This window comes from Tenebrio molitor, chromosome 3 (genome assembly GCF_963966145.1).
Source record: "Tenebrio molitor chromosome 3, icTenMoli1.1, whole genome shotgun sequence".
In the NCBI taxonomy this organism is placed as follows: domain Eukaryota; kingdom Metazoa; phylum Arthropoda; class Insecta; order Coleoptera; family Tenebrionidae; genus Tenebrio; species Tenebrio molitor.
In genome coordinates, this window is record NC_091048.1 from 30,515,143 (window position 1) to 30,530,227 (window position 15,085).

Consider the following 15,085-nt stretch of genomic DNA (forward strand, 5'->3'; position numbering starts at 1 on the left):
CAAATTATGTAAATGTCACCATAGATGGAAAACCAGAGTGGCGACAATGGCGACTGATGTTTAAAAAATTCGTTGAATGGAGTATTTTGTGAATTTTCACGTTCCGAATCGAGCATATTTAACGTGAGAAATAATTTCCGTCGCAAATAATAATTCCCGCCAAGGCAAGTTCGCCGGTGCAATCGCACAGAGTGCAGCACTGTCGCTATGTTTAGAACGCTTGCAGTCGTCAAACATTAATAAAAAAAGAAAATTTAAGGTAAGATAAATAATTTGGTGCGTCGAAAATTCGTCATAGGTGCAGATAAGCCGGCCGTCTGTGGACGTAAATAATTAATACGGAATTTTTGCGCGTCAGTGTTTAATGTGCAACCCAAGAACAGTCAAGGATAAACGGCCATTTTCCCAACAAAGCGATGTCATAAAATCGGTTCGAAAATTAATTTTTTCCGAATGGCGCTAAATATAAAAATTCGGCAAGTACGACAGCGATTTGAGGTTATGTTGTTGTTTTTGCAGAGACGCAATGGAAGAGGCGTTGAACGACCCCCTGGACATATCGAAGGACTCGGACCTGATCAAAGGCAAGTCCGTGTTTATTTGTTTCAAGTTGGTAATTTTGATATTGCAGACGCGCAAAAAGATCTGTCAAAAATCGATGTATTGGTGTGTGGGGGCTGTCACGAGGTCTTTCACTTCGTGGAAGAGTTCCAAAAGCACAAATCGACCGACCAGTGCAGCAATATATCGGTACTCACGTGCGAGAATGAGGAGAAATCTCAGATTTGGGGCTTCACTCTGTGGAAAACGAAGCAAGTCCAGACTCACAAAGATAAAGAAGAAGAGCCGCCCACGTCGTGGGATATTTACCAGAAATGGACGAAACTTGATCAGATAGAGAAAGACTTGTGGATATCTGCTGGCAAGACATTACAATTTGTGAACAAAATCGCTGCAGGAAAAATCACTGAAAATGATGAGAAAAAAATTGAAAAAGACCCACTGGCTCTAGATGACCCTATCCCAAATGTATTGCAAAAATAAACGTTCACGGTTTTTTAGTTTAAATTTCTCATTTGTAGGATTCGCAAAGGGCACTGAGGACAACCAAAGATAATGAAAAGGAAGAGTACATTGTAGAAAAAATTGTGGGGAAACGGTTCAATCCACGTAAGAGGCTTTGGGAATATGAAGTCAAATGGGAAAATTATTCAGAGTACGTTTTTATCAGTGTTCCATAATTTCTTTTTATTGACTTTTTTTTTATCAGAGAAACGTGGGAGCCATTATCGCATTTGGAAAATTGTAAAGCGCTAGTTCAAGAGTACGAGGACAAACTGAAAGCAGCTAAAGAAAAAGAGAAAGAAAAGGAAAAACCACCGGGGGCACCGAGAGGGAGAGGGAGGCCCCGCTTGAATCCGCAGTCCCCGACGGCGGTGAAAATCGTCCAGAAAAAACCTGTCGCTCCACCCGCAACGGTGGTCATCACGACGCCGGGAGGGTGCGTGTACATTTCTTTTTTGTTTTTAAGAAAAAATTGCAATTTGTGTTTTGCAGGCGGCCGCAGAGGACGAGCAAACAGAAAGCTTTGAACCAGGTGAAAGCTTGGTGCGGCAACATCTCCGACGGCGAAGAGACCGGCCTGAAGCGTCCATTCGACGACGACGCCGAAAGCGACGACTCCTTCGAGAAGAAGATCAAGCTGGAGGGCGAGTCCTTGTCTTCGGAAGATGACGAACCCAAGCTGCCGGTCCGCAAAGTGGCCAAGATCGTGCACACCTACAACAACGGCGCCGGAAGGAAACTTCCCGACAACGTCCTCATCCCAGATGCAAAAGGGGTAGTCCGAATCAGTCAAAAACAACTGCCATCGCTCAGTTCCGGAGTCTACATCATGTCCAAATCGTCCGGCATCATAAAGCTCGACTCGATGGCATCGAAAATCGCGACCAGCGGAGGTCAAGCCATCGTGAAAGTCAGCCCGAAAATAGGGCAGACGCAGATCAGGATCATCAAAAAGGAGGATGGAAGCAAGAGAGTGGTCCAGGTGAAAGGTTCGGAGCAGAGCGGCGCTTCGGCAACGCCGAAACCGAAAGTCGTCCAACAGCAAGTGATCAACAAGAGTCCCATCATCAAGAAGGAGCTAGAGAAGATCATCAAAAAGATCGAGGCGCCGAAGACGCAGACGCCCAAACCCCCGGTGAAAGAGAAAGAGGAGACTAAGTTTACGGTCGGCAACGAGGAGGATTCCGACGATGGAATCCCGGAGATGGAGTTCCCGACGGATCTACCTTTACCGGAACCGGACAGTCCACCTGGAGAATTCACCTTGGACCCGAACACTGGAAAACTCGCCGGAGTGGAGTACCCCGACCCGGAACCCGAACCCGTCATTCACGAAATCAAGAAAGAGAGTCCCTCCGAGAGCATCGACAACATAGTGAAACTAGCCGCGGCGGACATCACCGAAGAAGATCTCAAACCCGACCCCGATCCCGTCACTACCGACACCACCCCCACGGCCAACACCCCCACATTAACCGCAACTGCGTCAATCGCCACCCCCAAAGAGACCGTATACGCGGTGGTGAACGACGTGAAAGCGTCCCACTCGATCCTGAACGCCGCCATGGCCAACTCCAACATCCTCCAGAAAACATTGCAGTCCCCCAGACCCAAGACCCAACCGCGGATCATCAACCAATCGGTCGCGAAGCCGAGGACGTCTTTGAGTCCCATGACGAGGACGCCGACTCCAGCGACCAAACCTACCCCGCAACTGGTGCGCCCCAAACCGTCGCCGCTGCCCAAACCCAGGTTCAACATAGCCCCCACGAACCCAGTCCGGAACGTGTACCCCAAAGCCAACAGCATCACGAAAAAAATCGGCAACACGACGGTGTACAAAACGAAGCCGCCGCCATCGCCGGCGGCAACGACGACCGTAAAAAAGAGTCCGCAGAAAGCCGCGGGGTCCAAGCCGGTGATCAGCATGCCCTCGTTGGACGAGGAACCGGCTCCGGTGGTGTTGGCGCCGAAGGTGGCGCAAGCGGTGGACGAGACTCCGACGGCAGTCGAAGCGGACCTGTCGACGTTCACGTTGGCCGCGGGAGATCGGCCCATGTTCATAACGGGGGACGACGGGACCGTGTACCAAGTGGCCGGACAGAACGAGGAAGGACAGACGATTCTGTTGACGCAAGACAGTGACGGACAGCAGCAGTGTTTGTTGGTGACGAGCGAGGCGATACAGGAGGAGGTGGAACAGGTCGGGAACCCGGCGGAGGTGCTGATGGAGGTGCAAGAACCGGTGGAGATGGCCGAGGAACAGCCGCTAGTCGCGCAGTTTATCAGGACAGAACCGCGGAGTCCGGGTGAGTCAAACGTTAACAAATGAACGCAGTAAAAAGCTGAAGGGAATGCAAAATAAAACAAAGTGAAGAACGAGAGTATCTGTCATTTTTGACGCGTCTGTTGACTATTTAGATATTTTGTTGCAGGTGGAACCCACAAAGTCGTCGTCATGTTGCCAGACGGGGACGTAATGGTGACGCAGGTGACTCCCGAAGAGTACGCCAGTCTGGAATTGGACAAATAATGATATTTTGCATCGTTTCGTTGTATTCAAAGCATACCGATCGAGGATAGTTTGCGATTTGGGATAATTAATTCGCCCCCAGTTTTGTTCCGATGACTTTATTTTCTTTTAAAGCATTTATCTGTATTAATAAAACTTGGATAAAAAAAAAACTTTTCGTTTTGAGATAAAATGCAATATATTTGAAAATATATTCTGTACATACTTCGGTTAAGATTTTTTTTCACATGTAATAATGGATAGAGATGATAAAAATATAGGAATTTTAGTAATTAGCTGTCAAGTTATTCGGACGTCGTTTTTGACGTTCGAGATGGACCGCCCTCCTTTGGTTCCCCAAAACGAAGAAAACCACGACATCCTTCCGCTCGTTACCGAAATCTTCCAAGACACCTTCCGCACTAACAAATATCCCGAAAATGTCGCCGAAAATCTGAAAAAGTACGCGGTAGACGCCGACTTCACCGATTACCGGGAAAATGGAGTGGTCACGATCGAGGTAAGCGCCAAATGAGCGTTGCTGCACCGTTTTAAAGATTCTGGCGGCGTTGGAGCCCCGCTTGGAAGACATTTCCAGGGTGGAAGAGGAGATAATGCGAATTCACGCGTCGGCGATGATCCGGAAAAAAGAAAACCTGCCCGTTTTGGAGGAATTGCGACTGAAACGTCACGAACTCTTCCAAAGGTTATCCGACGACGCTGTAAAAACGTACGAGCTGATCCAAAGAAGCGATATCTACCCCAACGCGATCGAACAATACTTGGACTTCACTTACAACCCCACTCTGCACACGTGCAAAAAACCCTGTCCTGCCATCCAAGTCGAACAAAAAAGTACCGAAACGGTTGGAAAAAAGCGACGCAAGCTTAAAGAACTCGAGCCCGTTCAGGTGATCTCACCTTTTAACGTACAACCCGACAAAATTGTTTTTTGGAATTACGAAACTGGCGAGACCTACAAGGTAAGTTTGAATTTGGCGCCAGTGACCGCACAACTGTTGCAAAATTTGCAACTTGCAGCAAAAATTCAAGCTGCGGAATGTAAGTGGAGTGCCGCACAATTTCAACTATTACCACTTCCCCAAAAACACTCCTTTCTGTTTGGAGATGCTGACGGATTCGTGTCGACTGGCTCCGGGCATGTGTGCCGAATTCTTGGTGACGTTTCAACCGGAAATTTACGTAGACTACACGGAGTACGTCAGATTCAAGACGGTCAAAGGAATCGACTTGAAAGTCCCGGTGATAAGCATTCGGGACTCCCCGAGATTAATCTGTTACGTTTTCAACCCGCTGTTGCCTTTGAACGCTGTCAAAAAACCCGGACCTGGCAGTCGGTACTTTTCGGAGCGGCGTCGCGACGCTCTCAATTTTACCATCGACTGTGGCACCTGTCTGCTGGGAAATTATTCCCTCGTCACGGTTATAGTGAAGAATGACGGGCAGAGGGGCCGATTCTTGATAACCACAGAGAACGAATGGTGTTTCGGAAAACTTGATGTTGGTACCTGGTGGGAAAAAATTTAGGTTGGCAATGATTTTGCAGGAGGAGGTTTGCCGGCCACGAGAAATCACGCAAGGGTGCTTCACAGTTTTCCCGGTGTTTCTAGAAATCGACCGAGACGCGATGTGCCAAATCTTCGTCATGTTTTTGCCCGAAAGGGAGGGATTTTTCTCCGAGAAACTCTTCATTATTTGCGACAACTACTCCCACCAAGAGGTGGAACTGTTGGGGGACTGCATCATGTTCTCCAACCAATTTCTGAAAGTTAACGTAAAATTAACAAATACCCCACATTATTTACTGACACGTAAATTATTCTTTTGTCGGGTGGCAACACTGCTACAACTAATTTGTCAGATCATTTTAAAAATAACCTTGAACATACTTCTAACTTTTTTTTAGGAATTAAAGTACTAAATATTCAAATCGTTCTAGATGTACTTGCTGGAAAACACATTCACTTACTATCACCGCCTAGTTAGCATCACTCTAGCCCCCCACCAAACTTCAGGATTCATATTTTCGGTCGTCAACAACAGCCCCATCCACTTCGACTATTACTGGGCGTTAAAAACGGCAACACAAGATTACGACAATAAGAAAAAAATGACCTCCGATTGGATTAAGATTTTATATAACACTCAATTCATACCGTCTTTCAGTACCACAGACGTGATCGTACAACTTACATCGGAAACGGATCAAGAAGGTTGTTACTACATTTACTTGAGGTAAGTTAAGATCAACATTAAAATCAATTTTACTCGCTTTGGAGTTTAGTTTGTACCTCAAGAACATACCGGTTGTGAGTATACCTGATTCGGATACCATCTTTATCAACAAAGAAAACGAAACAGAGTGCCGCTCCTTGTGCACACCGTCCGATGAAAATCTAAAAACCGATCAATCATCATCCAAAGAGAATTTCAAGGTTTGTTCTTGAAATTGACCACAGCATCGCTTAATTTCTTTTTGCGCAGGTGGCAGACGTGCACATTTGCCAACTGGAAATATTGTGTGCTGTACAGATTCCTCCAGTGGTGACAACCACAGTGACGACTGTCAGGTAAATCAGAGCTGCCAACGTTGCAATAATTACAAACAAATCTAGCGTCGAGGTGAAAGAAGCTATAAAGGAGGCACTTCCCAGTTTGCGTTTGTCAAAATCCATCCTGAATTTTGGGATAATTCCCAAGAACGTTGAAGCGTCGCAGTGTCTAACTATCGAAAATTTGACAAACGACAAAGTGGACTGGAAGCTAATAGAGATCCATTGCAGCAAGGACATGAACCTCTGCGTCATCGCAGAATCGAAACACTTGAGCCACTGGAAGGGCACACTGAAAAAGAAACACAAACGCAAAGTGGCGTACACCGTAGAAGCGAAAGTACTAGTTTGGCATTTTTTCAAAGCGTTGTCAATTATTATCATTCCAGGAACCTGTTCGCTGGGTCTCCATCTTGGTCCTGTTCTCTTGTTCCTCTTGCACGTGTCAGAGCTTCGTCATGGAGGCCGTGTGCCTCGTCGCTTACGAAGTCGCAAAAATCGACATCACCATCCGAACGGACAACTCTTTGGCAATTCTCTGTCCCAAAGAATTCATCTACGTGGGAATCCCCACGATCCACAACGTTTACGTCCACAACGCCGGGCTCCTGATCGGTTGTTTCTACTTCCTCAAGCCCGCAGGCCAAGACGCTGACAAGATCCGCGTCAGATTCCAACCGCAATCTGGAATAGTCCAAGCGGGCGGTACCGTCGAGGTCAAAGTCGAATTGGTGGCCGTCGACTGCGGAGTGTTCGAAAACATCCACGTGCCGTGCTTCGTCGGGGATCCGGATCGTCTGATTTCTTTGCGCATCTTGTGCACAGTGTCGACCATCAACGTTCATTTCTACCTCCCCAACAGGGACAGAGGGTACGACCGGTACTTGTGGCCACCCAAAAGCGATAACCTCCCCACGTGGGACTACACGGTAGTTGCGTCACCCACGACGATGTTTTACTGTGCAGACGTTTACAGAAATTCGGAGAGGATGGTTACTGGAAAGGCGACGAAGGGGAGTGGCGTCCAGAAGAGCCGACGACTTCGGCTCCGGACGAGAGTCTGCTGTCTTTGATCGCGAGTGACTCTGTAGTTGCGACTTATCCGACCGTCAAAACAAAACAAATCAACGTCAAAAGACGTAAATCGGGTGGTCTTGCTGTCTGTTTTCTTCTATGTGATTCATTCCAGCCGCCAAGATGACCTTCTACATCGAAAACTTGACCCCGATCCCGGGATACTTCACAGTTGATGCGACCAACTACGGTCCCGCCGAAGACTGCATCCACCACGTCTTGGTCAAAGGCAGAACCAGGACTGTAGGTGCGTACCGCACTCTCTCTCGTTTTCACCCGCCCCCTCCAGAATCGTTCTGGGAACAGGAGTGCGTCTCCGGTTGCGGCATCGTGATCGAGCCCTTGCGTCGCTTTGGAAACATGGTCCCGTACGAAGTCGTCGAGATCGACCTCTGGATCTACGCCAACACTTGGGGGAAGTACCTGGAAGAGGTGATCGTGGAAATCAACGACCTCACCCCGTTCTGTTTCAATCTCATCGTCGAAGTGGTCGGATTGCCCGTCGAGTTTCCTTTCGCTCGCAACACGACGCTACCTTGTCCCACCATTCGGTACTAGTCCGCCGGTTTCAATCTTTTAAAACCTTAATTTCAGTTTTGAAAACGTAGCCTACTCGGTGGAAAGCATAACGAAGTGTTTCACCATCAAAAATGTCAGTTCGGTGCCGGTTCACCTCACCTGGCACGTCTTCGCCCCCGAGGACCACTCCCAACTGGCCCCGCTCAATTTCCTCTTGGAAATCGACAACGACACAGTTAATTTGCGGTTGGCGCCCGAGTTTTACGGCAACGAAGCGTGCGGGACGTGCATCCAGCTCAGGCCTTTTGATTTCTACTTGGAAAAACAGTCTACAGCCGAGATGTGTGTATCGATCAGTCCCGCAGGTTTCGTGCCGAGTTACGAGAAAACGCACCTCAAGTACAGTCTAGTCGGGTTCATTGGTTTGACAGATGAGGATAAGTAATGTTTTGTTGATGTTGCCGACGCGTAATCACTCGAGATAGGTTTAAGGAAAATTATTTCAAGAGGAATTTTGGTGTTGATTTCGATAAAGCCAAAGCCCTAGTGTTGGTGACTTTAGAATTGCCGATACTCCAAGTTGACATATCGAGTGACGAGACAATAATGGATCTCTTCGTGAATGATATCTTGATCGAATGTAAAAAGTTTCCGGAGGCGTACCTGTTGTTCAGAAACATCGACATGAGTCCGGTCCTGTTCACCGTCGGTATTGAAAAGCCTTTTAAAATAGTCGAGGCCCGCACCATACCTACGGGAATCACGGACACACAAAATCTGGTGCTCGAGAGACACGAGTGTCTGCAGGTACCCGCAATTTCTCGATGAAATTCTGTTTGATGGCAAATTTCTAGGTTATGGTTACCTGCCATTTCTCTTGGGAGGACCTGATGCAATACGCCGAATTTATTTATAAAAGAAAGGAGACCGAAGATGACGAAAGAGAAGAGGATTTTACTAGCGTAATCACGAAGGATTTAAATATCTTCCAAAAAGGAACGACGCGTCAGGTCTACCAACTCACCCCGCAAAAATCGCAATGAAAGATTACTCTTGCAGATGATTCCGTTCCAGGTGCGTCTCCATTATCCGCACATTGTCGTAAAACCCCCTTTTCTCAAATTTGGCCAGTGTTTGCTGTATCGGAGCAAGAAAGCCATTTTATCCATATACAATATGACAGGTAGTATTTTGCGACACTCGAGTCAGACGTGCCAACTTAACTGTCCGACTTAGGATCGATTGCCAGATTTGAGATTTTTAAAACGACAAATCACGACGATTTCGAAGTTTATCCAAATCATGGTGATATTGTTGGAAGTACAGGTGTCAACAAGCAATTTGAAGATATTGCCGTGTACTTCACACCCAGACATTGTAAGCGGTACATGGAAACTCTCAGGGTCGCGACCAACATTCCGCACTACTTCATCGACGTTCCTGTGACCGGACAAGGTTCAAATAACGAAAAATTCAATGTCGATTAGTTCCTTTATTAAATCTTTTTCACAAACTTGGCTATAAAAAAACCTACAGAATCAACGGGCTGTTTGGGGCCGAAACGCTGTACTTTTCTCAGTTGGTCTTCTGATAACTGGGCGCCTTTCAGACCCGGGCCCCCCAAACTCGGATTTCCAGTTTCCAATTCTAGATCGAAATTTTTCAAGGCCCACGCTACGATGCCCTCGTTTTCTGCGAGCGTCACCGTGCAAGTGCTATAAACCAACGTTCCGTTTTTTTTCAAAAGTTGCACAGCCTGCAATTTAAGAGATTCGAAAAAAATTAAACCGTCGTCATCTGAGACTCACCGTTTCGAACAGTTTTCGTTGAAGAGGGACGTAAGAGCGTAGAACCTTCAGCGTAATGGTGTTGACTAGTTGGGGCCTCTTCCCCAAGGCGCTGCAAGGAGCGTCTAGAAGAATTTTGTCGAAAGTTTCAAGAGGAAATCTCTCTTGGACTACCAGTTTTGTCGAATCCGCTTGAATGATCTCCACCTGAACCCCAAATCTGTCACAACGCTCTCTCAGTTGCGCCACTTTCGACGGAGTCTTATCGATTGCAACCAATCTACCCTAAAGACTGGGTTATGATTTGGTACGAATTTTAAATGAGGTGTGAACCTGGTTTTGAAGAAACGTAGCAATATGTGTGGTTTTATTTCCGGGAGAAGCGCACATATCAAGCACCGCGTCTTGCGGTCGAGGGTCTAAGACGTGCACGCAAATAATTGAAGGTAAGTTCTGCAAAATGGCCACTCCTGGAGGCAGAAAATCGTCCCCGATTGAAGGACAATTTGACACTGTTTCCATCATGTGAACGGCAATTCCTCTACAATTAAAAAATATTTGCTGGGATTTCTACAGATTATTTAAAAAAAACACTAACGTCTGGGGTGTCTCACAAAATAACTGTTTGCGATCCATTTTTACCACTCCATTTCCCAAGAAAACTTTTTCGTCGTTGTATATTTTTGGAAGACCTTTTTTACATTTTTTTGTAACATCTGCATAAACGCTCACGTGATCGCCGATTTGTGTACCTTCATAATTAAAATTGTTTTATTTTTTTTATTTATCCCAATAAAACTGTGACGCTTGATTCATTGCGTTCAGTTTTTCATCAAAAAAAAAAAATGAAGACTTGATAAGATGTGTCAGAATCAAGCGCCATTTACCTCGTCACGTGACATTTGTAGTATACCTGTTATCATGCCCATAACACCTGGTGCGTAAATGTGAGCCCCTCGCAGAACAGCAGCACCACATGTTGCGTCTACAACAATTTCTTTGTCGTAAATTTTTAATTGGACATTATCCCTCTTAGAGTGGTGCACAATTATGGCGTCCTCGCACCAGGCGGGTCTCTCTACCACAATTTCTTTCCCACCACTCAAATCCTGCAAAAAAGAGGTATTTCAGCCTGATGACCGTCGTGGCGCAACTTTTTGATGATGATCTAATTACTGCCGATGACTAATAAAGATGTCACCGATGCGTGCACCCGCTGCGTCATTCCATCAAAAATTTATTAAAACAATCACCCGCACGTGTGTTCCGATATATTTCTGGAGCTCTCCCGCGTCGGCCTTAAGCGTGTTTACCCTAAAAGAAGTTATTTCTGGCGTCCTGCAAAGCCATTCGCAGATTTCGTTTTGAATCTGCAAGCTGGCGCGTTAATTTCACTGTTGCCAACCCAACATCAAAAAACCCCGACTCACCTCGTTGACAGTTGTTCGATCGTCATCGCCGAGTTTCCACAGGAGTTCCGCGTCGAAATCGTCACCGAAGGGTGATTTTGGGTATGGCATTGTGCGTGTACTAAATCTGGAGCCGGTGCAACGCGAAAAACCCGAAACCGGGCTGTTTTTTCGTGTCGAAGGTGCCGACCAGCCGGGCAGGTTAGATTGTTTTGATTGGCAATGGTCGGTCACGTGGGGTGGGGTAGCCAATCGGTGCGGCGGTAGGCCAAGACGTGGCATGAAGTACGAATCTCTTTCACGTCCGCCATATTGACGTACGACAACTTTTGGGAGGATTGGTGAATGTGATAGCGTTTCTTTGAGTGTAGAGTGTCGTTTTAAAAGAGGTACGTGCGAAAGGGGCGCCGGGAGTCTCGGGGGGCCGCCACCCCCGATACGGGAGCGGACGCGTTCTACTACTGCGTATTTGGCAGTGTTTTCTGCTGTCGGGCGAGGAAAGTGACAACAAGTCAAGTCGGCATTTGGGGTTTTAACGTGTTCAGCGGTGTTTGACGGGGATTCGGGGGCGGCGCCCGCCTTGGGACCCGCCGCACTGGGGCAAACACGGCCGAGGGTCGACGGGGGCGACTGCGAACCGCCACCGATATTAAATCAATATGTCAATTTATTTAAAGATTAATAACCTCTGTTTAACGCGGTTTGTCTCTTTGTTCTAAATATAACCGACATCGAGAACTCGAATTCGAAGCTTTCGGACCGATCGAGTAGTTATTCGTTTTTCCCGATTTTAGGTTAACATTGTCCAGCAGCCACAATGGGGAACGTGTTTGCCAACTTATTCAAAGGCCTCTTCGGCAAAAAGGAAATGAGGATATTGATGGTAGGATTAGATGCTGCTGGTAAAACTACAATTTTATATAAACTTAAATTAGGCGAAATCGTTACGACTATTCCCACTATCGGTAAGTCAAACTCCATACCCCACACACGTGGTGATTTTCACGACATACCGCCGCCACCCTAACCTGTCCTTGACCTGATTGCTTTACGGAATTTTGCAGGATTTAACGTCGAAACTGTAGAATATAAGAACATCAGCTTCACAGTGTGGGATGTGGGTGGTCAGGACAAAATTAGGCCGCTATGGAGACACTATTTCCAAAACACACAGGTATGAATATGATGAATCCAATTTTTTTTTTCCTTGTATAATTCGTCAGAAAATCATTTTCATTATCAGTTTTGCGTCATGATGATTAAGCGGTTGCGGTTCATATTAAATTACAAAGTCTTATACCGTGTCAGAACGTTTAGTTAATTTGCGAATCAGAAGGTTTTACAGTAGGTTTGGCAAGATTGCGTTAAGGTGAGGCTACAAGATGCGACCGCTGCTCCATCTAGCAATCTGTCATTTATCGTTTGACGTGTCGCACTTTCCGTTGGTTTTTGTTTCTCGTTTAATTACACGAATGCGACAACTGTGACTCACACTGAAAGTTCATAGCACGATATTTCCCATTGTATTTTTCGGTTTATCACGTATTTTTTTATGACTCACGTTTGATAGAATTATGAAATTTACAACTTCTTTTTTCACCCAATTTCAAAATAATCGGAGCCGTAGTCTCAATTTTTTTGCAGTTCAATGCACTTTATTTTCTTTTTGTTAATGACTGATAACACGTTACGTTATTGAAAAAAACTCCAGGTAAGATAAGACAAAGTTTGTTGGCGTTTAATAATAGTAATGCGATTACTCACGTATTTTTAAGTTTCAAAGTTTCCACGTTGCAGCCATTTCAAAACCATAAAACTGACATACGCTTGAAAATCAAAAATAGAAATAGGAATGTCGATTATTTTTAGTGAGATTATGTTTTGCCGGAAATGACTTTCGCGTTAAAGTTTCGCCCCGAAAGATGAGCATCGGAGCATTGATTTTTAATTGCGATCGAGAACGCAAATTTTGTCGGGCCGTGGATCAGGATCCTTTAGATGTGCTTTTCCAGGGCCTAATCTTCGTAGTGGACAGCAACGACAGGGAGCGCATAGGCGAGGCGAAGGACGAGCTGATGCGCATGCTGGCAGAGGACGAGCTCAGGGATGCGGTCCTGCTGATCTTCGCCAATAAGCAGGATCTGCCTAACGCAATGAACGCAGCGGAGATCACGGATAAGTTGGGACTGCACTCGTTGAGAAATCGCAACTGGTATATCCAGGCGACCTGTGCGACTAGCGGAGATGGTTTATACGAGGGCCTCGACTGGCTCTCAAACCAACTGAAGAATGCCAACCGTTAAAAAGTGCAGTGTTTGATTTTCATGATTTTTTTTGTTCAGAAGTAATCACTCAACAAAAAAAATTATTGTGATTGGGACTGTCAATGTTACTATACCATATGTTGCAATTACAACTGTCACATCCACTGTTTGTCGAACATACTCTCTTAATAAATTCGTTATACGTGGTTCTGATTTTTTTTGGTATGGCGGACAAACAGTAGAGTCCAAGCGGCACTACCCAGTTACGGCACTCTTTTTTTTTTTCGTTCTCTTCGGTACATTTTTTAAGGTGTATTTATAGCTTGTACAGTAGTTTTCGTGTGAAGATGTTTTATTTGTAACATATGGTAGGTTCCATGTTCATCATAGGACATCTTTTATTGAGCACAGCTCAAAACATTTTATTGTTTACTTTCTGGTTATTTTTTTTTCTTCTTCCATTAATTATCGTAATTCATGTTTACGGATAGCCGTTACATTGAGAATAGGTTTTCATTTTGACAAACAGCGGAGCGCAAGTGGTTTATATAAAAACAAAAAAATATAATATAAATACAACACGTCATAAAATATATATATTGGCTGATCAGTCTCGTGAACATTCCCGTTTGTCATCATACTGTATTATGAAATAAATTTATATTATTAACTTATTGTCTTATAATTTAATAAATTTTAATCAACATGTTTTTTTATTTGATTTTTTTTACGTTTCAAAGACTCGAAAGAAGCATACAAAACATGTTAATTAAAATCGTTCTGTGTTTGGAGATCTGCAACAAGCTATTGGAATTCTGTACAATGGTCGAAAACGAGAGATTGTTTTCCGCTAATATAGTTAGTTAATATTAATTATTGAAACTACTTTAGGTATCGCTTTTGCGATTATGTATGAATGTCAATCATGTGAAATATATTGTATTGTGCTTGATTGGTAAAAGATTTATTTTTATGCTTCTTGTGACATTTTTACCTATTGTCAGGAAATTGAGGGAAAGCGAATGTATGACAATACAATACATATTTTTATTTAGATTTTTTAACATGGTTGAAGACAGTAGTTGATTGCAGTTCCGCAAATAAATCACATTTCATATGAACGCTCTTTTTTATTTTATCGCTCGACAACGCCAGACGTTCATTGGATCACGCCCGCATTTCAATTAATCTAAGTGGCGAATGACCTCAAAACGAACGACTCCACCAATTGAAATAGAATCAACTGAGCGAACCCATTACTTAACGCGCACAACTTAAGTAAATCGAATCCGACCGAGAAACAACAAAACTCTTCCAATCTCATTTACGCTTGTTAAACCTCCAATCCCGTTCGTTTCTATCCATTATCGATTGGGCTAATCTAGAACCAACACGTCTGCTCCCTCTGAATGACTCAAACAAGCGACACCTGTTAGTATTTAACTCATTTCGTCCCAAGGAGGTGAAAACGTAACAACGCAGAAAATTGATGCTTCTTTTGGGAGAATATTATAGTTTCCGACATTACCGGCAGCTAGATTTGTGTCGATCGACGGGAGATGGCGCTCGCGTCGAAGCCACCTATTTCACCAGCATCACTCAGGCATAGCAGTATATTTGAAAATTAATTTGAGACAGATGCTCTGGTTTGAGTTTGTGGGTATTGACCCCTTAATAAAACAATCAAGAATGAAGGAAAACATTTTTGTGAAATTATTTACTCGGTAAACTTGCACGAATTGGCGCTTTGTCGGTTGAAGCTGTTGGGGTGAAGTCTCATCAGAGGTGAAACTTGTCCTGGGCCTCCGACCGGTCGAATTGGCGATCGAACGCGGCGAATGACCCGAATTCTCGCTTCTTCGCCATTCAATGGTAATGCTGA

The 15,085-nt window shown here is 45.0% G+C and overlaps 4 protein-coding genes across 9 annotated transcripts; 3 read left to right on the forward strand and 1 right to left on the reverse strand.

Annotated features, from left to right (window-relative positions):
• The first annotated feature begins 111 nt into the window (after positions 1-111).
• Chro (chromator) lies at positions 112-3,870 on the forward strand. 2 transcript variants are annotated; one of them, XM_069041936.1, is made up of 7 exons: positions 112-259; positions 520-584; positions 632-1,029; positions 1,083-1,216; positions 1,271-1,501; positions 1,558-3,374; positions 3,501-3,870. In XM_069041936.1, the coding sequence occupies exons 2-7, from the start codon at positions 527-529 to the stop codon at positions 3,596-3,598; spliced, it is 2,736 nt and encodes a 911-aa protein (XP_068898037.1). In that variant the 5' UTR covers positions 112-259; positions 520-526; the 3' UTR covers positions 3,599-3,870. The 2 variants fall into 2 exon arrangements, with proteins under 2 accessions (XP_068898037.1, XP_068898038.1); XM_069041937.1 differs by lacking the exon at positions 112-259 and adding an exon at positions 277-430.
• Positions 3,834-9,256, forward strand: LOC138126207 (deleted in lung and esophageal cancer protein 1-like). 4 transcript variants are annotated; one of them, XM_069041930.1, is made up of 17 exons: positions 3,834-4,097; positions 4,135-4,560; positions 4,619-5,098; positions 5,145-5,372; positions 5,538-5,833; positions 5,883-6,033; positions 6,083-6,168; positions 6,214-6,490; positions 6,540-7,079; positions 7,127-7,289; positions 7,340-7,471; positions 7,514-7,775; positions 7,819-8,184; positions 8,229-8,550; positions 8,598-8,753; positions 8,803-8,926; positions 8,980-9,256. In XM_069041930.1, exons 1-17 carry the CDS (start codon positions 3,834-3,836, stop codon positions 9,228-9,230), a joined length of 4,524 nt encoding a protein of 1,507 aa, XP_068898031.1. In that variant the 3' UTR covers positions 9,231-9,256. The 4 variants fall into 4 exon arrangements, 3 of the variants coding, with proteins under 3 accessions (XP_068898031.1, XP_068898032.1, XP_068898033.1); XM_069041931.1 differs by having other exon boundaries at positions 8,598-8,748; positions 8,980-9,141; XR_011157688.1 differs by lacking the exon at positions 8,980-9,256 and having other exon boundaries at positions 8,229-8,546; positions 8,803-8,838.
• Positions 9,221-11,221, reverse strand: LOC138126210 (tRNA (cytosine(72)-C(5))-methyltransferase NSUN6). 2 transcript variants are annotated; one of them, XM_069041938.1, is made up of 7 exons: positions 10,961-11,221; positions 10,784-10,900; positions 10,444-10,639; positions 10,129-10,282; positions 9,864-10,071; positions 9,552-9,815; positions 9,221-9,499 (listed from the first exon to the last, which is right to left on the reverse strand). In XM_069041938.1, exons 1-7 carry the CDS (start codon positions 11,219-11,221, stop codon positions 9,239-9,241), a joined length of 1,461 nt encoding a protein of 486 aa, XP_068898039.1. In that variant the 3' UTR covers positions 9,221-9,238. The 2 variants fall into 2 exon arrangements, with proteins under 2 accessions (XP_068898039.1, XP_068898040.1); XM_069041939.1 differs by lacking the exon at positions 10,784-10,900.
• Positions 11,181-14,324, forward strand: Arf1 (ADP-ribosylation factor 1). The gene is made up of 4 exons (XM_069041946.1): positions 11,181-11,328; positions 11,734-11,904; positions 12,004-12,113; positions 12,952-14,324. The coding sequence occupies exons 2-4, from the start codon at positions 11,757-11,759 to the stop codon at positions 13,240-13,242; spliced, it is 549 nt and encodes a 182-aa protein (XP_068898047.1). The 5' UTR covers positions 11,181-11,328; positions 11,734-11,756; the 3' UTR covers positions 13,243-14,324.
• The last annotated feature ends 761 nt before the right edge of the window (positions 14,325-15,085 follow it).